This window comes from Crassostrea angulata, chromosome 6, assembly GCF_025612915.1.
Source record: "Crassostrea angulata isolate pt1a10 chromosome 6, ASM2561291v2, whole genome shotgun sequence".
Lineage (NCBI taxonomy): Eukaryota > Metazoa > Mollusca > Bivalvia > Ostreida > Ostreidae > Magallana > Magallana angulata.
Genome location: NC_069116.1, coordinates 24,643,716 through 24,662,654, shown reverse-complemented (window position 1 = coordinate 24,662,654; position 18,939 = coordinate 24,643,716). Strand labels below are relative to the sequence as shown.

At 33.8% G+C, this 18,939-nt stretch overlaps 1 protein-coding gene and 1 pseudogene across 2 annotated transcripts in view; both read right to left on the bottom strand.

Moving 5' to 3' along the window:
- Positions 1–10,250, bottom strand: part of LOC128187177 (protein mono-ADP-ribosyltransferase PARP4-like) — a 45,293-nt gene extending 35,043 nt beyond the window's left edge. The window contains exons 1-19 of one of the 2 annotated variants that reach the window (XM_052857430.1): positions 9,562–10,250; positions 7,545–7,740; positions 7,259–7,410; positions 6,654–6,746; positions 6,270–6,440; positions 5,839–5,976; positions 5,464–5,643; positions 4,840–5,000; positions 4,530–4,667; positions 4,208–4,306; positions 3,334–3,517; positions 2,890–3,037; positions 2,464–2,597; positions 2,087–2,213; positions 1,780–1,871; positions 840–1,004; positions 575–697; positions 285–419; positions 9–128 (exon numbers count right to left, since the gene is read on the bottom strand). In XM_052857430.1, coding sequence (XP_052713390.1) covers positions 9–128; positions 285–419; positions 575–697; positions 840–1,004; positions 1,780–1,871; positions 2,087–2,213; positions 2,464–2,597; positions 2,890–3,037; positions 3,334–3,517; positions 4,208–4,306; positions 4,530–4,667; positions 4,840–5,000; positions 5,464–5,643; positions 5,839–5,976; positions 6,270–6,440; positions 6,654–6,746; positions 7,259–7,410; positions 7,545–7,740; positions 9,562–9,696 — 2,691 coding nt within the window. In that variant the 5' untranslated portion in view covers positions 9,697–10,250. The remainder of the gene's footprint in view (positions 1–8; positions 129–284; positions 420–574; positions 698–839; positions 1,005–1,779; positions 1,872–2,086; positions 2,214–2,463; positions 2,598–2,889; positions 3,038–3,333; positions 3,518–4,207; positions 4,307–4,529; positions 4,668–4,839; positions 5,001–5,463; positions 5,644–5,838; positions 5,977–6,269; positions 6,441–6,653; positions 6,747–7,258; positions 7,411–7,544; positions 7,741–9,561) is intronic. The other variant, XM_052857431.1, reaches the window with a different exon arrangement.
- A 1,839-nt stretch (positions 10,251–12,089) lies between these two features.
- On the bottom strand, positions 12,090–14,869 carry LOC128189397 (E3 SUMO-protein ligase ZBED1-like; annotated as a pseudogene).
- Positions 14,870–18,939: the final 4,070 nt, after the last annotated feature.

Here is an 18,939-nt window from a genome sequence, read left to right as displayed (position 1 = left end):
AGATATACCTTTCTGGAATCTCTAAATGCGTCCCCTTTCATAGAGTTGGATAAATCCATAAGGAATACAACCTCTGGGCTAGGATCGATTGCTGCCTCAAATTCAGGGTAAAAAGCTAACATACAGGCCTGTAATCATTCAAAGTCAACCATTAATTTATACAAAAAATTTCAGACCCTGTGTCCTTAAGCAATTTAAGTTCTCAATCCCTATGAATTTTAATTTTTTTTTTTATTCAAGCAATAGTAAAATTGGTTATTTTTGTCCTCTACAATGCTTCTTACCTGCACATCTCTTTCTGGATGACATTCCACCCACATGCGCGGAACATGAATTTCTGCCAACTTAATCAGCAGCTGGAATCCTTCGGCAAAGTTGGACTTCTTTGGTATCTCCACCACAGCCTTGGTATCAGTTTTCTATTAATAAACAAAATACTTTGTAGCCAAAAAAAACCTTAAGACAATCAAGAGTTATCTGGTACTTTATGTCGTTAACAAAACATGTATCATAAATCTTTGTGTAAATCATAAATGACATGAAGAAAAAAAAAAAAAGTGATATAAACTCGAACCTTGTACTTGAGTCGATGAGTTCCAGAATTCAATTCCCTTATTTCAAAAGGCATTTCTATGGCAGCTTGCAGAGAGATCTGACAATCCATTAAGTCACTGATCTGAAGGACTGATGTCTCTGCCTGCAAATAGTTTGTCAAAATTAAGCAGCATGAAAACTTTCCATATTCACTACCTGCCATCTATATTGAAGCTGTACACATTCCAAAGAAATAACTGATGCATGAGGACAATGAATGCAATTTATACACCTAGGATCAGTACCTGGGTCTGCTGAGCTAGGGCCGTGTCTCTGACCCACGGGGCCACTGAGGCAGGGATGGTCAAGGCTATGCCGTCTCCCTCCACCCCAAGCTCACTGATGTAGGTCACCTTTATCAGAACCTCCGAATCGGGCGGTAGATTTCCGACACTCACAGTGAATACATCCTAAAAGCAATAAGCAGGTAAATTAAATTTATTTGTTTTCCCTCGGACTGAAATGTCATACTTTCATTAGTTTAAACATAGCACGTGACTGCCTAATATATCTCTATGTTTGTTCTGTGAGAATTAATATTAGGCAAAATGGCCGTCATTGGCCAACGCTTCGCCTTCTCATTTCAAAATTTCATGTTATATAATACAAAATCCGCATGCCATAAGTTCTTAAAATATTTGGAGTAGTTGCCCTTTGAAATTCTTTAAAACTAGATTTGTTGCCCTTTGAATATTGACGTCACATTGTTGTGTCTGGAGCAGAATAAAACAGCAGTGTTGAGATTTGCTCAAATCTCTGCAGAGGAAAGGGAGAAAGCGTTTAAAATTGAATGGCAACAAAACATTATAAGTAAACATTAGTGTAGATTTTCAAAGAGTATTTGAAAGGTGAGATTGATAATTTTGAAGAGTTTAAATAAGTTAAATTGGATGAGATGTTAGGCAACTTGTATACATGTATATAGGTAACCCAATATATAACCCGATATATTTCTGTAGTCAGTCAGTAACTAACCTAATAAGTAATAATAGACATCAAGAACAGTCAAAGCAGATACCGTATTATCTGTGTTCCACCCAAGGTATATAAATTTTTTTTCATATTACACCATAGCATTATTGCATGTGCATTACACATGTAAACTTATCCACATCATCATACTGAAACACTTTCTTTTAACTTTTAATCTCTTCTAGCTTCCATGACTCTTGAGTTGACACTTACTGGTTCCTCCTCGTCCATTAAGTATGCACCGTGACCTTTACTGATGGCCTCTCTGTACTCGCGGTGTGCTGTCTTCTTTTCCTTGATTTCTCCTAAAAATCCCCACAACCAATGGTAAAACTTTTAAACATGTACCACTTTAAATCCGTAGAACACAATTTTTTCAAAGAACTATAGGAATTGAAACTCACATGTTTAAAAAAAGGTTTCGGATGATAAATTTTTTTTGTATTGATCCCTATAAAAGACATCTTTTTCTTAGCTTTTAATCGAAACTTGAAGGGAATATTAACTTCAATGTACATGCCTATAATGTGTTTCCCATTTATGAATGCTTCGAATCCACACACAGCAGCTTTCTCGTCCAGAGGGAAGACATACTTCGCCTCGATTGGCTCTGTCATGTTGTTTTTGTAAGATTGCAAGACAACAACCTGGTTAGAATTTTTAAAAAAAAATGAATTGAAAGAGTTTGCTTTTGCTAGCTACATGTATCACTCTCAAATTTGAAGGATGAAAAAAAAAAAAAATTAAGGATGGGAGAATCAAATTACTATATCATATCAAGACATGATTACCGATAAGACAGATTATACATTCATTATGACATACATGAACAATCCAATCTTTAAATTTTTCCAATGAACACATGGAGCATGCATTTTCACACAGTATCTGTCTTACCTTTGCCACCATATCAATGACCTTGGCCCGGATATGGACTGCTTTCAGTGGGACTCGAACAGACTTATTCTGGCTGATCAAACCGCTGGTCACTTTGGAGAAGGGGTCAGGCAGGTCCCTTAATTCCATTATATCTATTAGATACACAAGTACATGTACATCAAAAATAAATTTATATTATATTAATTGTATATACCAGTTCTTACCATACCATGAATTTCAAAGAATAAGAAAATGAAATACTGGTAACAGACTTCTTTATTATCTCCTTCAATGCCCATGATATATGTTCTTGATAAACTGTTTTAATAACAATCAACAAATTTCTTGTTTAAAACAGACAGACAGACAAAACAATCACATTTGATGTATATGTTTATTTTTTAAAAATTAAATTCAATTATAAGAGAGAAACAGAACTCTTACCAACAGAGCTTGCAGTGACCTCCATGTTTTCCTCCTCCTCCTCGGGGGTGGTTTGGATCAGTCGAAGGGGTGGATCACTGGGGAGTGTGAACAGAACTACATACTTCACTCTCTGCTGTGATGTGCTGTATATCACAAACTCATCATCCTGTCATTGATAAGAATTACAAATACATTGTTATTGTTATTGTGAGGAAAAATATAAAATTATATTGGGTATCAAGGAAGCTTTAAAGCAAGTACTAAAAATAAGTCTAATTCACATTTTTCTTTAAAGGTACTGGTAGTCTTTTTTTACACAGTATGAAAAAAAAATGAAATTAATTACAGTTTCTTCAAACACATTTTTAATATTTTATGATTTGACTGAATGAGAGTTACATCTACATACATGCAAGTGTATGATAAAAATAACTGTTAGAACTTAAATAACATGAGACCTACCAAAAACTCTGTTGGATCGTTCTCTGTGGTCTTCACTCCGTGGCAACTGTGGTAGCCACCAGGTGGTGCTGTTATACCTGACTGGAGGGTGGTGAAGTCCATACAATTTCCTAGCGCCACTTCACAGACTACCAGCATTCTCATTCCCGTCACAACACTTGGTACAGCATACTGAAGGCATGTGCTGGGTTACAATATAGAGAGAGGTCAGAAGTTATAACTTTTATACTAAAGGCACATGCAAATCCAATTTTATGAATTGGTGGGAGTGGGTACAAAAATTCTGTTTGTACTGTGGCAGCTTTTGTCTGCAACCCTTTTTGCACATTTTTATCATTTGGATACTGGATTATTGGGTTTTTTTTCTTAATATTAATGTAATTTGATACACTGGGGAGATCATGTATTATGGTATTGTGTATGAGTGATCTCCCCTTTACTGATTTGATTTTCCTGTCATCTTTTTTAATAAATGACAATTTCGTCCATCTGCATGTATCTTGGTGTTTGGGTAACGTTTTGGGTATCAAAAGTTAGGTTAGGAAATGGAATATTACCCAGTCTGAGCACAAAACTAAAGCGTCAATGAACTTGTGAATTACACTGGAGAACATATATACAACTTTATGAATTCAATTTGATATATTATTTATAAGTATGATATGTGATCATGTATCCATGTGCTTGTATTTTTTTCATCATATTTCTATGACAATCTCTGAATACAGACCAATATATGTATAAGTTTTAAAAGAATATATTTTATAATTTTGAAAATTAAATCATATTTCTACTGAAAAATCATATGAAGGTCAAGAAAATATAATACATTCAGTATAATTAAACATTCAGAAGAATGCAATTTTTTTTTTACTTGAATGAATTGGAGAAGTAGATTCCATATCCCAGTTTCCCCCCATCTGTCCTGTTCACTCCGTGTTCCTCCACTACATTTTGAGGAAGAAGTAGTCCCCTAAGAGAAAATCATTCATTGAATCACAAACTGTAATTGCACACTATTGCAGTGTTTATAGTCTCAAATTATCAATCAAAAGGTGTTATCTACATGTATTCTTTATACTTAATATATGAATTGAATTAAACACAAATTTTGTTATGGCCTTTAAGTACTTTACATAGAAAAAATGTCAATCATGGAAACCTAGCTTGTATTCACCAATGAATGACAAGTTTACCTTGATAGAATTCCCAAGAGATTATGGGGTCCTGAAGCATGCATCAATAATTGTGTGTTTCCAATACATTCAGCAGTACTCTCAAACAAAATGTCCTCCATGGTTCTCCCAGCTTCAAAAACACTGTAAACTGCAATGCTTTAAAAAGACAAAAGCAACACTTGTACATGATGATAAGAAAAACAAAACTTTGAGAAAACATACACATACAATTGTGCATGATTATCAGGATGACTGTTTACACACTCTCTTTAAAATGGAGTATAAAGTATAAAGGCAACTACTTTAATAACAAGACAATAAAAACCACCTTTGTTCACTGTCCTTGAGAATATTTTGTATGACTTGATATTTGCTGGCAGACAGGTCCAATTTTGTCATGTGACATCTTAGGGCCCTGTACTTAGCAACAGTGCTGGCAGCAGGAGAAAAATCTGTGGCTTCACTTACAGCCAAAACATCATAGATCAACTGCAAAAGATAGATATAAATGCAAGACCATGAAAAATATTAATATCAATATGAGCATGTTAAATGGCCCAACTGCAATTTACTGCAAACTGCTTTTAATAGCTTGAATAAAAACTGAGAAGACTTCAGAAAACAGGTACATAGTTAACTAGCCATGATTTTTAATTGCCACCATAATATATAACTTTCAGTACACATAAAAGCATACTGCAACATTTCAGTATCCCAAATAAAAATCTGCACAAGATGTGGAGAAAACATTCATAGTATACCATGTTTTCCTGTCTGTGTGCCAGTCAAATTTTAATGCAACCCACGAAATTAAATGTTCATTGAAGTTCAATTTCAACTAACATTTTGTATTGATAGGATCATTAGCCACGAAATTACGCATCCTTGAAACTGTGGTTTTCAGAAAATCCACGAAAATTGATACCCACGAAAATTAATGAAACCACAGTACCTGACACAAATCTAGTTTCTGGGAGATGGTTTGTGGATCTAGATCTTGTGATATGTACTGTTGTTTGTGGGGGAGAGCCTCATTATAGAACTCTTCCACTAATCCAGCCAAGCGGTTGTCTCCTTGATTCTCTTTCTTCATCTGCTTAATCTGTTGCAAAATGACCATGGCATCATCTACCTACAAATGAGATTTAAAAAGATTACGTTACACATTTTCATAACTTATTTTCCATTTGACATAAGGACTACATGTAAAAAGAACAAATACTTACCTGTAAGAGCAAAAAAATGCATACACTTTGTTTTGCACATTAACAACAGCTTTTTTAAGCTTTACCTGAAACAAGCAACAATGATAAATTAAGATGCATACCTTATCAGATCTGATATGTTCCATAGACATAGTAAGCATTTTCTCAGCCTCTTGGGTGGCTTCCTTCCAAATCATCTCCACAAACTGTCCGACATCTGGATCAAGGAAACTGTTCATCAAACAAAGGTCATCCAATGTCTGAAGAAAAAAGAACCTATAGCCCTTAATTTCTGCCACAATGTTGTACAGAGTGATTTCACATCAAACTCCACTTATCTTTTGTGACATTTTACAACAGTATGTATCAATGTAAACATGAATTTAAAACATTGTTTAATTGTCAATTAGTTGTAGAATTATTGAATTACAGGAAAATTTTGAGCTTTTATCAAACACCATTTGAGATATAGAATCATACAAAATTAACATGCCTAGTGTATATCAATACTTTTAGTACTTTGATTAATGTTTGTTGGTAGTGAATTCTTTACCATTTTGAGTTTGTGTGACCCTATTTGATTGGAGACAAATCTAGGTGTGTACCAAGGTTCCATATTCATCATGCCTGATGTGTACTTCTTGTAAAGTTGTTCAAAACAAACCAGAACTTCATCAGCAGTATCCAAATACCAGACCACAGGGCCTTCAGAAGCCAATATGTGCTGCAAGAGTAATTTATGTTTAGTTAAGTGCTCATGAATAACTTACAGCTATACAAACAACAACAAAAAAATCAATTTTTTCCCATAGAAATGGAAAAAAAAAAGATAAGGGGACTAATTTTAACATAACTTCACAGAAAAGAGTCATTTTTACATTTAACCTGTAGAGGAATATCATTGAAGGATTGTGTTCTATTGAAGCACAGTAATCACCTCCCCATCCAAGTGTCCCTCCTGATGATATAGCCGGAACTTGTCACATGACGTCAGCGCATGAACCTCAATAACCTGAATCACTTTTGTTGACTGAAAAGTGAATAATGAGAAATCATAAATTAAATTGTATATCATTTATTAACATTATGATCTTGCACATCAATTTATTATCACATGTATATATATAAATAAAATATGGGAATTACTAGGATTGGGTGGAAATCAAACATTGTGGTGAGTCAATTCTAATATAGCACATAAGCTGTCTCAATTCAAGTTTCAAAATACTAATCCTTGTCAATTAAATTAACTGACCTATATTGTACATGTATATATACATAACATACAAACATTGAATTTAGTATTTTACCATTAAAATTTCTAAAAATGTTAAGCAATCATGAAATAGTTATGAACCATACTTTTCCATTTAAACATTAAATCACTGTCATTACATATTTCAAAAAATGTGACGCAATTATGAAATAGTTATGAACCACACTTTTCCATTGAAACATTAAATCGATCACTGTCACTTGAAGTACGTACCATAATTCTATTATTGCAAGAAATTTTTCAAAGTCCAATTATTTTCACTGTACCTTTAACAAAACCCACTTGGCTACCTCATACTGATCATCATTGTGTGATGGGGCTTCAGGATCATCCAGAGACCAGGACTTTATAGCATTCAAATTAACACTCTTCACATGTCTTCTAGCACTGAGGTACCTTTTTGTCTTTTCTTGTTTAGCTATAAATTAAGTTACCGGTACTGTTGTTAATTACTTAAATGAGAATTCAAAATAGTATGTATCATGGCATATATAGTATACAGGTACATTGAGACTTATATATATGCATAAAAATTTCTCCAAGAACTCTTACTTATTCGTCCTTTTTTGAAATTCTTTCCAGATATTGGTTCTCCAACAGCATATGTGGCTGTTGGCAAAATCTGTTTCTGTTCAATACAATCAGTGATGAATTCACAGCGCAGAACAGGAACATTATGTCTCACAGCTTGTCTTTGCTTATACGATGATTTCTCCAACATATCACCAAATAGCACCACAAAGTTTACCTGAAAAATGTTTGTTATTCAGTATCTGTTCATATGATAGGTTGTCACGGTATGTATTTGCAATACATATTTATTCCATATAATCCCTGAGATTGTATTTCAAGATCTTGAATTACTTTAATATAGTAAATATTGAATCTAATTACAGGTAAATAAGATTTTTTTATTTCCATAATTTTGTTACCTTTAATGTAAACAAGATCAAAGACATAAATATCCTACGTTCATAATAAGTTAATAACTGACTCAATATTTTTACAACATGTCAAGAACACTATATTTTTTCCAAAATCCTTAAAATATCAGGATTTCATCCAGAAACATGGCTATTGCGTACACGTCTCTTTTCTATTTCTCTCCCTCGATCTCCACTCTCTCTTATTTTCGGTGTTATAGATTATAGATTTACAAAATGTTTTCATTACATTCCCCTATGTACCATATTCCCAACTCAGTGTTTCTGATCCATTCATCTTCTCACAAACCTTTGACAGATTTAGCTACTAGCAGATAAAATCTGATGATCTATTAATTATATGCATTGTTTGTAAAGCAATCATAGTACTGTATGTCCCAAGCTATATTGCTTCCATCACTTTTTTATGATTTTTGATTAAAATACAAATACCTGTGAAAGAAATACAGTTGAAATTGATGTAAGGGAAAATATCTTTTTTGATAGTACATTATATATAATCATTTACTCATAAAAGTTCACAGGAACAAAAACAAATTTCTTATGGAGGTTATTAATGGGAAATATTTACAACTTTTCACCTTCAGAAATCGCTTGGAATACCTCACACAATTTTTCAACGTTATCATCTGGGCTATTTCATGCCTGATGCAATGCAATATCCCGTAGACTTTCTATTTTGGGATGTGTATTGAAACTTGAAGCAGTAATGGGGGCGTTTTAGAACAGATAATCTGGACATTTTTTATATTTGTGGATGAACATTGTTTGCGCACAAAGGTATAAATATAGGATCTCTCATGATTTGCGATGGTATATGATTTTTATCCAACGAGTTGTGTGTTTTCTATCCCCGAGCCTTGGCGAGGGGATAGAAAACACACAACTCGTTGGATAAAAATCAAATACCATCGCAAATCATGAGAGATTCTTTTTATCACATGTTTTACCAAGTATTTTGTTAATCCCAACTTTTGCTGTAAAAATTGTGATTGTGAGCCGCACAACACATTATTTACAACACGTCAACAACGTTACGCATGGAAAAAAAGTTCCTTGAAGTTTAACAAACAGAACATTTTTTTATGAATTCATGACAAATAACTGAAACAATTTAACATTAAATGTTTCAAATTTATATCTCAACACCCCTCAACTGAATTAATTATTTACTTTTTCATTCTACATCAATCAACCGTCTAAACCTACGTAATGATTAACTATGACGTCACGTGGCGTAAGAACACACAGTGGAATATCAAAAATTTATCCCATGAGTGATATCCACCGTATATTGGGATAAACATGTGATAAATCAAAATATCAAGAGAAAAGTGGTGAAAGCAAAAACTTGGGACAGAGTAAAGTAAAACAAGAGTGCGTCTAATCATCTACTTGCTCAATCATCTAATATGCTTATACATACCAGCTAGATTCATCAAGACTGAAAATTTTAACTGACATTTCTTCCAGAAGAGATGCCTGTCAAAGTTTTTTAGTTTCAACAAATCTAGGTGAGATTATATTCTCTCATTTAATACCCAAATGTTTAATTTTCTTAAATAAATCTGTCAAGGATGTGTGAAGAGACAGGCCTTTCTAAAGACACTCACTCAATCACTCACCTTCGGAGTAAAAACATAGGATATTGTCCCTCCATGCTCTGTTATCTTTCTTCTCCAACACTGTTTTTCTTTAAATCTTGTTAAAATATCAAACTCCAACACAAAGACAAAGTTGTGGAAAATGTTGTCTTCCATTTCCCTGTGTGTAATAACTAATAAGCATCCAAAAATTGTGCAAGATATTTAAGGTTTATGCATGCTGGTTCAGCTGTTAAGTTTGGCCGAGGCTTAACATGTGAATATTTCAGCTTGATTAGCCTGGCAAAAAGTCTCTATTCGTAGGTCATTTTGTCCATCTACCTTGCACTGTGGCACACAACATACTGCAGTCGTCTGATCAGAGCTGACTGAATATCCTATAGCTGTCAACTACTACTATAAATATTTATCAATCGTTTTAATTTCTCATATCTAACGGGTTGTGACTTCTATCTTGCAAACCTACATGTAGCATAACAAATAAACTTTCATAGTGAAACGAGTAACACGTTACACCTCCTCCTTCCTTTGCTTCACTGTCTTCAGTGTTTATTTTGGTCTATGACAATATCTCATTTTGCAAACTGAAAGTTATGACGGTCTAACATTAGGTGTCAGGAGAAAACGTACCCAAGAGAAAACGTACCCAGGAGAAAACGTACCCATTTCCTAGGGTACGTTTTCTCCAAGAGAGAATGTACCCAGGTACGTTTTCTCTTGGAGAAAACGTACCCTATGAAAATTATAATCATAATTTTTAAAAGTTTTAAATACTTTTTTGCTGCATAAATATGGAGGAATAGATATATATATATTAAAGAGTAGTAATCTTTTATATGTATTGGTTGAATATTTAAAGGATTTGGACATGTCAATATTAGCTTTAAATACTAATATAATGCATATTTTAATGCATAAATATGGAGGAATACTAGTATATATAAATTTTATAAATAATATCTTTAAAATAACATAGATCCCTTACTTTTATTTGTATTGATTGAATATTGAAAAGTCTTGGACATAATTTGAGTTCAAAATTTTCGACTCTATTTTCATAAATGATTTTTAGATAGTTGATAAATTTGCCTTGTTTGTAATAAGTATTCTGCTTTAAGTATTAGTAATTCCAATGTTATGTTAGACCTTTGAGACTTTAAAAGTTTGGTCTATTCTAGGGAAATTTTAGCAATGAAAAGAAAAACTATTCAAATAGATACATGTAACTTATAATTATTATTATATATATAAAAAAAAACACCAAAAAAACCAAAAAAAAAAAAACAACGCGCCATCGACTTTTTGAGATAATAATAATTATGTTCTCCAAATTATATCAGTTGCAATCAAAACTATTATGTCGATAAATTATTTTGGGGGTCAACCGGAAGTGTGACATCGTCTGCTAGTCTATATATAGCCCATAACGTGTAGTTTAACATTGGCATTAATGAGTTTAGACCTCAAACTGTGTCAAAACAAACAAACCAGAAAAAAAAATATACGAAGAAAGGTTCCACAAGTGTGTTGTGCGAAAAATTTAGAGATACCTACACACTAACGTTTAATATTATAAATAAATACTCACTCACTTGTTTGGAATTTTTAAAAAGTTTATTTTTTTCAAGCCAAATGCAATTAATAGAATTAAAGCCAAGTACATGTTTTTACCATCCATTTCAGTTTAGATTTTTCAACTTTGCCCGCTTCTCTAAATGTCATGGCTGCGTTTTACAAAAGAACTTACGATTTACGACCAAATGAACGGATGCTTATTGATAACAAACTAATCAGTGTTTCAATTTAGTGCCATTTAAATATAATTATAAAAATCAAAAAATTTGTGATTTAGCGGTTTTAAAAAAATTGTATATGAAAGATCAATCCATGAGACACAAGATATATATACGACTTTGTCGTAAGTTCTTTTGTAAAACGCAGTCTAGCAATGCAGTTTTTACTTGTTTTTAATTTTAGGTAAAGAAAGCAATTAAGAAAAAATTCGGACACAGTATATAGAAAATGAACAATATATATATGGTTCAACTATTCAACCATTCAACATTGTATAATATTAATGCGGTGTATAGTGTTAAATTCCCGCGCATCTAATAAGAATTTAAACAAAAACTAACCAGCCAAGAAATCGCAGTTAACATCAAAATACCGAGTACTTGTTACACGTAACCATACTGAACAGAGACACCAGCACACCATGGTCCCAGGATTTAACACCTAAAACCCCTTTCTAATATTTCCAAAGGATACCAATCTTGGTAATTCGCATCCTATGGGCCGTCAAGATGCACCACTGGGGACCGAAAGAGTTGGTTGTGGGGGCAGGGTATCGTCTTAACAAGGAAAAGACAATTCTTTTGAGAGGTATGCCACGGCAATTTTTGACGGACAAAGAAGAAACTTAATTAAGGCTTATTTGAAACGACATGATGCAAAAACTGTGTAGTCTGTGTTCAAAGTACATGTACTACCATTACTTTGTGTAAATTAAAGCAATAAGAAGTTTTAAAAAAGTAAAACTAATACATATATAAGAGTCTTGCAAATGTTTTAATAAATGAAAACACTTCAACATATCTACAGGCCTATGTTCACTATCAGGTTCACATTTAATAATTAGATTATCATAAAGTGCTGTTGCACTTAATGATCATTAAGGTTTCAAAAGTGTCATCTTTTAATTGCATCCTGTCGGGTTTGAAAATCTTCCCCGCTATACTAAATAGGCGTTCAACAGGAGCAGAGGAAGCCGGGACGGAAAGGTACTTTTTGGCAATCTTTGATAAGTTGGATACACGTGTTCATTAGTTTTCCAAAAAAGGAGGGGGTCAGCACTTGATTCCAAGGTTGGTTCATCCAGATAACGTTGCACAAGTTGTGATCTTTCAGATGTGTGTCTTTGTCGCTTTGGAGTAGATTTTGGCAGAAAATTGAAGAAGTCATCAGATTTATGCTTTTTATTTGGAGGAGAGGTATCTGAATCTTCTCCATCTGATATTGATGCATCACAAGAAGAGGCATTCTTTTGCAGAAGTGAAACAAGTTCATCAGTATTTTCTTGGGCAGCCCAGAGAAGTTTGAAACGAGGATCAAGCATTGAAGCAAGTTGATAAGTCTCATCGGTCTCAAAATGAGAAAGACGAGAATTCAAAGAAGACTTCAGAACAGAAAGAAATTTAGAAGAGTAGTCGCACTTTATGGCATCTAGGTGTTTTTTTAAACCAAATGTTATAGAAATGGTCATGCTGCCACTAACACTTTTTTCTCTTTGAAGCAGTAATGTAGCATCTTCAAAAGGTTTTAGAATTTTTGTCACCTCCAATAAAACCTCTCTATCATATGAGGAGATTCCTGGACAATCTATTTTTTCCATCTTTTGTTCAGGAATATTCAAAACTGACTGAATCATGTGAAGTTGGCTATTCCATCTAGTGGCATTGGATGCTTGGACTCTTTTCTCTTCTTCTAATAATTCAGAAGCATGAATCGATTTACGAACATGAGATACAAGTTTTGACACTTTGACAATTATCTTTCTCAAGCTGTTATCAGATTTGTCGAATGCATCTTTTATCACCAACTGTAAACAGTGAGCATAACATCTTTTGTGAGAAGGAAATGGGTGTTCTTCTTCATCACCAGTGTCTTCAACATCACTGTCAGTGAAGAGCTCCTCTTCATTGTCTTTCACCACTGATGAAGCGAACCCCGGGACACCAAAGTTGAATGCCTTTACCATGTTTGTGGCATTATCACTTATAATACAGAATATTTTTTTGTTGATGTCAAAGTTTGAAATAATTTCCTCATACTCGTGCAAAATATTTTCTCCCGTGTGTCTTCCCTTAAATCTTCTACATGCAATCTTGGCTGATTTTAGCTCCCAACCAAGAATGAAATGAGCTGTGATGCCAAGAAATCCCTTCATTGATCTATTAGACCACAAGTCAACAGTAAGACATATATGTTCTGCATTATTTAACTGCTCTTTCAGCAAACTTTGGATTTCTCTGGCCTTTTCTTGCAGTAGTTTAGTTGACAAGTGTTTACGACTGGGAACTTGAAATTTCGGATCAAGGTCATGTGTTAATTTTAAGAAATGCTTGCTTTCCACAATGGACAGCCACAAACATGATTAAAGAATCCAAACCTTGTTTTTGCTTCGGGTCAGCTGCATTATACTTCACAATTGGACAAGATACAAATGTTCTGATTGTAGATTGTCCCTCCTTCACAGGTTTTGTTGATCCTAAGAGCGCACCTCTGTGTTTTCTCTAAAAATAATATAAAAATAAATGAAACCTTGTATTTTCTATCAGTCCAATGTACTTACTATACAGCAGAGAAATTGAGAGAGAGAGAGAGAGAGAGAGAGAGAGAATTTAATAAATGAATATTTAAAATTGATTTTAAAAAACTGATATTTATTAACACAGCTATAACACAGAGAGAGAGAGAGAGAGAGAGAGAGAGAGAGAGAGAGAGAGAGAGCGAGCGAGAGAGAGAGAGCAAGAGAGAGAGAGAGAGAGAGAATACAACACATAATTATGTTTAGAGAGTGAAAAAGAATAATTACCTTCAAATGGGTTATAAAATTGGAAGTTACTTTCAAACTTCCAGAAATCATGGTAGGACAGTGCATGCATTTGGCTTTAAAAGGTGCATGTCTGTCTTCTATTCCTTTAGGTAGGATGAAGTGGTCTAATGGATTAGACATTGTTCAGCAGCTCCATGCAAACCAGTTCAGTGAATGGTTCATGAACAGAGCCAAGAGAAGGGGATTGGGGTGTTGAGCACTTATCAAAACAATAGATTGTTTAGATTATCCTGAGGGCATTGTGTGTTGTTGACACATTCTTCACAGTAAAGATTTATTGAATGCACAGCTAATTAGAGTATTTTTTTAAGACTTTAAACTTTTAATAACAACACTCTTGAAACATTTATTCAATTGTGTTATTATAATAGCTAGTAATATTGACAATTTAAAAAAAAAAAACTTTTTAAACTAACAAGTTAAAATGTTTTTATCTCTTTGAATCTTTTTCTCTTCTATTATGATAAATAATTTTAAATCAAGAACACTTTCAGTTCTTTTATTCACAACAATTCTAAAGATGAATATACATAAATAAGCATAGTAATGCAAAGTAATGCCTTGTAATGCCAGCATTACACTAGATTTTGGAAAGTAATGCATTACATTAGCATTACTTGTAATGCTAAATTTGTGGCATTACACATTACTAGCATTACTTTGAAAACATGTAATGCATTGCAATGCATTACCATTACATTTAGCATTACCCCAAGCCTGACTACCAGGCTCAATTTGGCTGTAAAAAAACCATGCAAGAGATCGATCCCAGTTGTTTACCATGTTGGTTCACAACAACGATGTTCAATAGGATGAAGAGTTGGGGAAGATTCAGTCCTTCAACAGGCGGTCAATTTGCTTTTTGAATGTTGCTTATAAAATCGAACATTAAAGTCATTACCTTTATGAAGATTTATGTTATAAGTTGACATACTGGTGTAATACGACTGTAAATAATATGAATTTAAACGTTTAAACAAAGAAGCAAGTTAAGATTCAGTATTTTTTGTTTTCTTTTACTGTTATATATAAAATATCGTTAAATTAAATAAAATTCTCAGTTAAAAGCTTCCCCGAGGTAAAGGTTACATGCCGAAAAATGTCCATTCTATGAGAAGAAAGAACTGTTGAGGGGCCGTTAGGCCCGACAATATATATACATGTAGTTGTTTCTTCTCACAGAATTATGGACAATTTGAGGCTTGTAACCTAATTAAAACATCTATTCCTTTGTGTTCAGAATGTACTTTTTTCAAGTTTTCTCTCTTGCAAATGACAATGAAGAAAACATTAATTGTTTTGAGTTGTCATCGTCTTCTTATTGGATTGTAAAGGGGTTGTTTTCAATACAGTTAATAGAATTAATTGTAATTGTTCACTTAATGAACAGTTACAGGTAAGTTCTTCCCCTTGACCCGCATCTTTGCTAGCCATAAGATATATGCGTGTCAAAACCTCCAAATAGTGTCATTTTTAGAACTTCAATGCCTTTCCTTTTATAGAGTGGGTCTGGGCTCCATATTTTTGTCATAGTCTATATAAGGTTTAAAGGAAATCAAACCGATTTAAATCAACAAAAAAGGTGGAGAGATGACCCACTATACTTTAAAAATGTCATGTTGTATCCCAACAATTGAACGTTTTAGAGAAATACTACAAGTCCGTTAATTCGTGGTTGCATTTAGCATTTAACAATGTACATGTAGTTTGTTATGACCGGAATGGCTCAGTGGTTAGAGCATCAGACATTAGGTGACATTATAGTGCTAGGGTTTTTAGGTTTTCGCATACCCAGTTTAAATCAACCTATTCTGCATATTTAACATATTTAAAGGTTATAAATCGATGTTATGGTAAATATACATTGTTTTAAATAATTTAGAAAGAAATTATGGGATTTGTTCATATTTTAATTTTATGGTATCTTATCTATCCCCATATAGTCAGTTTACACCCTTATTCACCCATCTTCTTTAAATTTTGAAATTGGAATTATTTTTTTCATCATTTACGAATAACAAATATTCAAACTTCAACCTCCGTGTGAGTACTTGCTGAAATTGCGAGGAAACTATGTACATGCGTGCAAATGCTAAAAACCTTAATCCTTTACTTATGTCAGTATACACTTTTGTGTCGGTGTTATTGTTTATTTCAAGTTCAATGTTACCCGTAACTGTCCAATTAATAAGCTGTAAAAAGCGAATACTTTTGAATAATGGACAGCTTTTTATAACTTATTGGACGGTCACAGGTAAGATATCTGATTCTGTTTGTCATTCCAAGCATTGGAGGATATCGAAAGAACAAAGGAAGATATCATACTAATGTTTTAATTACATGTAGAATTCGATTCAGTGCAAAGGAACGACAATGACATCCTACGCTCGTAATTCGTAAACCAGAGAAGTTGGCCCAATCCAGGGCAAGAATGACAAACCGAGAAATAATAATCACAATATTTTTATTATTTCGGAGATATACTTTAAAATCTTGGACTTGAATCCAAGCCTTCATATATATATATATGGAGCTGAGATGAGATAGGAAAGAGCCTTGAGTAATAACCTGAAAGAATACTTATAGCTGATAGAGGCTTAAAGACAAGTCGATGGACGAATAAAACAGTTACGGTTGTGTAAATTGTTCATTTAGAAAGGGCAGACATCATGGTCCCACAAGGAACGAGATGTTTTGAAGATGTGTTCCTTGCATGTGAGGTGCGACAAAGAGAGACCACAGCTTCTCATTCTTATCTGGTCATTCCGCCAATGAGTCAGAAAACAGCGTCTGGACATAAACGTAGAGAATTATTACATACCCGGAGACAGACAAACTAGACGGAGTCACAGACTCAGACAGCCTCGGACCAGCAAAGAGGTATACAAAAATTCCTTCTTTCCGCGATCGGTGAGGGACTGGAATCGTCCACCAGAGCCAGTCACAGCAACTCTACGATGGTTAACTTGCCCTACACTTTTCGCCATGATGTCAATTAGTCAACCCGTTTTTTGGCACACCGTTCTGGAAAATTCTTTCCATGAATACCAAAATCGCATTAATTGTTCCATTTTATTTATTAACTTTTTGTATTTATCAAAGTCTGATGCTAGGTATCTGCCTGCGATGCATGATGATTTTCGCTAATTAGTCAATCCGCATTCTTGGTTACCCCGTTCTGGAAAGTTCTATCCCATTCTTTCACCAGAGGTCGTGCTTCGCAAGGGAATGAGTATCAAATCTAAAATCGCCCACTAAAGAAACGAATTGACTCATTTTAATTATTCAACATTTGTCAAACATTAGCTTCTTTGTATTCTATAAAAAGGCTCACAGTAAATATATTCACTCTTTACGTGATCATTTTATATTATTTCACTGCAAGAATATATCTTGATCGAGACTATCTATGAGACGGTCAATGTTCAAGTTTTAATAGCCTAGAATGAAAAAATGACGATAACAAACCGTAAACCATCTCAAAAATCCATTAAACGAAACACAAATTCAAAGCAGAGCAACACGGACCTCCAAATAGATAGAGGTCCGATCAGGTGCCTAGGAGAAGTGAGCATCCTCTGCCGACCGGTCACACCCGCCGTGTGCTCTTTGTCGTAATCGAAAAAAAATGGAAAAGTCCGTAGACAATTAGGTGATTAATTATGGTCTAACAATTAGTATGAAAAACGTCAGTCAGCATGCGACCAAGTGGAAGATTGTATTAGCTGACAAGGTCGTTGTATCGACCATAGAACTTACGAAAAGATGACTTCAAACGAGACTGTTAAGAGTCCTGTTTTATTACCTTATTTGTCAGTAGCTTGCTTCGTCTTAGAAACTGTTCATAAGAAGAGCATGCCTTTGCGTATCGAATCAACTGAGAGACAAAAACACCATATGCAGGTGATGAAGGTATATTGCTACATAAGTAAGGAAAGTTGACTATAAAAAAATTGAAGTCATCGCGTTTATCATAGAGTTTTGGTGTTAGGTTAACATGAATGTCTATGTCCAGTAAAATATCCAAATATGAAACAGATGACGCAGACTCTGTGGTATCTTTTATTTCAAGTTCACTGGGATATATCGAGTCCACGTAAGTATGGAAATAACAATTGTTAATTGATAATACGTCGTCGATATACCTGAATGTTAAGTTGAAGGCCACAGCGAGTGATTTATTTTTTTCACGTACAAGTTTTTGAATAAATTCTGCTTCATAAGAATAAAAAAATAGATCTGCTAACAACATCACAATATTCCTTGTAACCTTTGCACACTACCTACGATGTACATTCATATATACTCCTATGGTTTTCCAGATAAAAATATCCAAATATGAAACAGATGACGCAGACTCTGTGGTATCTTTTATTTCAAGTTCACTGGGATATATCGAGTCCACGTAAGTATGGAAATAACAATTGTTAATTGATAATACGTCGTCGATATACCTGAATGTTAAGTTGAATGCCACAGCGAGTGATTTATTTTTTTCACGTACAAGTTTTTGAATAAATTCTGCTTCATAAGAATACAAAAATAGATCTGCTAACAATGGGGCCCAATTGGTACCCATGAAAATTCCAACAGATTGTTGGAAAACTTGATTTCCAAAAACTACATAGATGTTGTCTATCAGAAACGCAAGCATCTTTTTAATGTCAACTTCAGAGTACCTGTGTGTACAATCAGAATGGTATTTAAGAAAATAATTTTTTAGATTTCCAATGACAAGGTAAGCATTTTTACGACTTCCATTCTTATTGAAAAAACAACTGTCG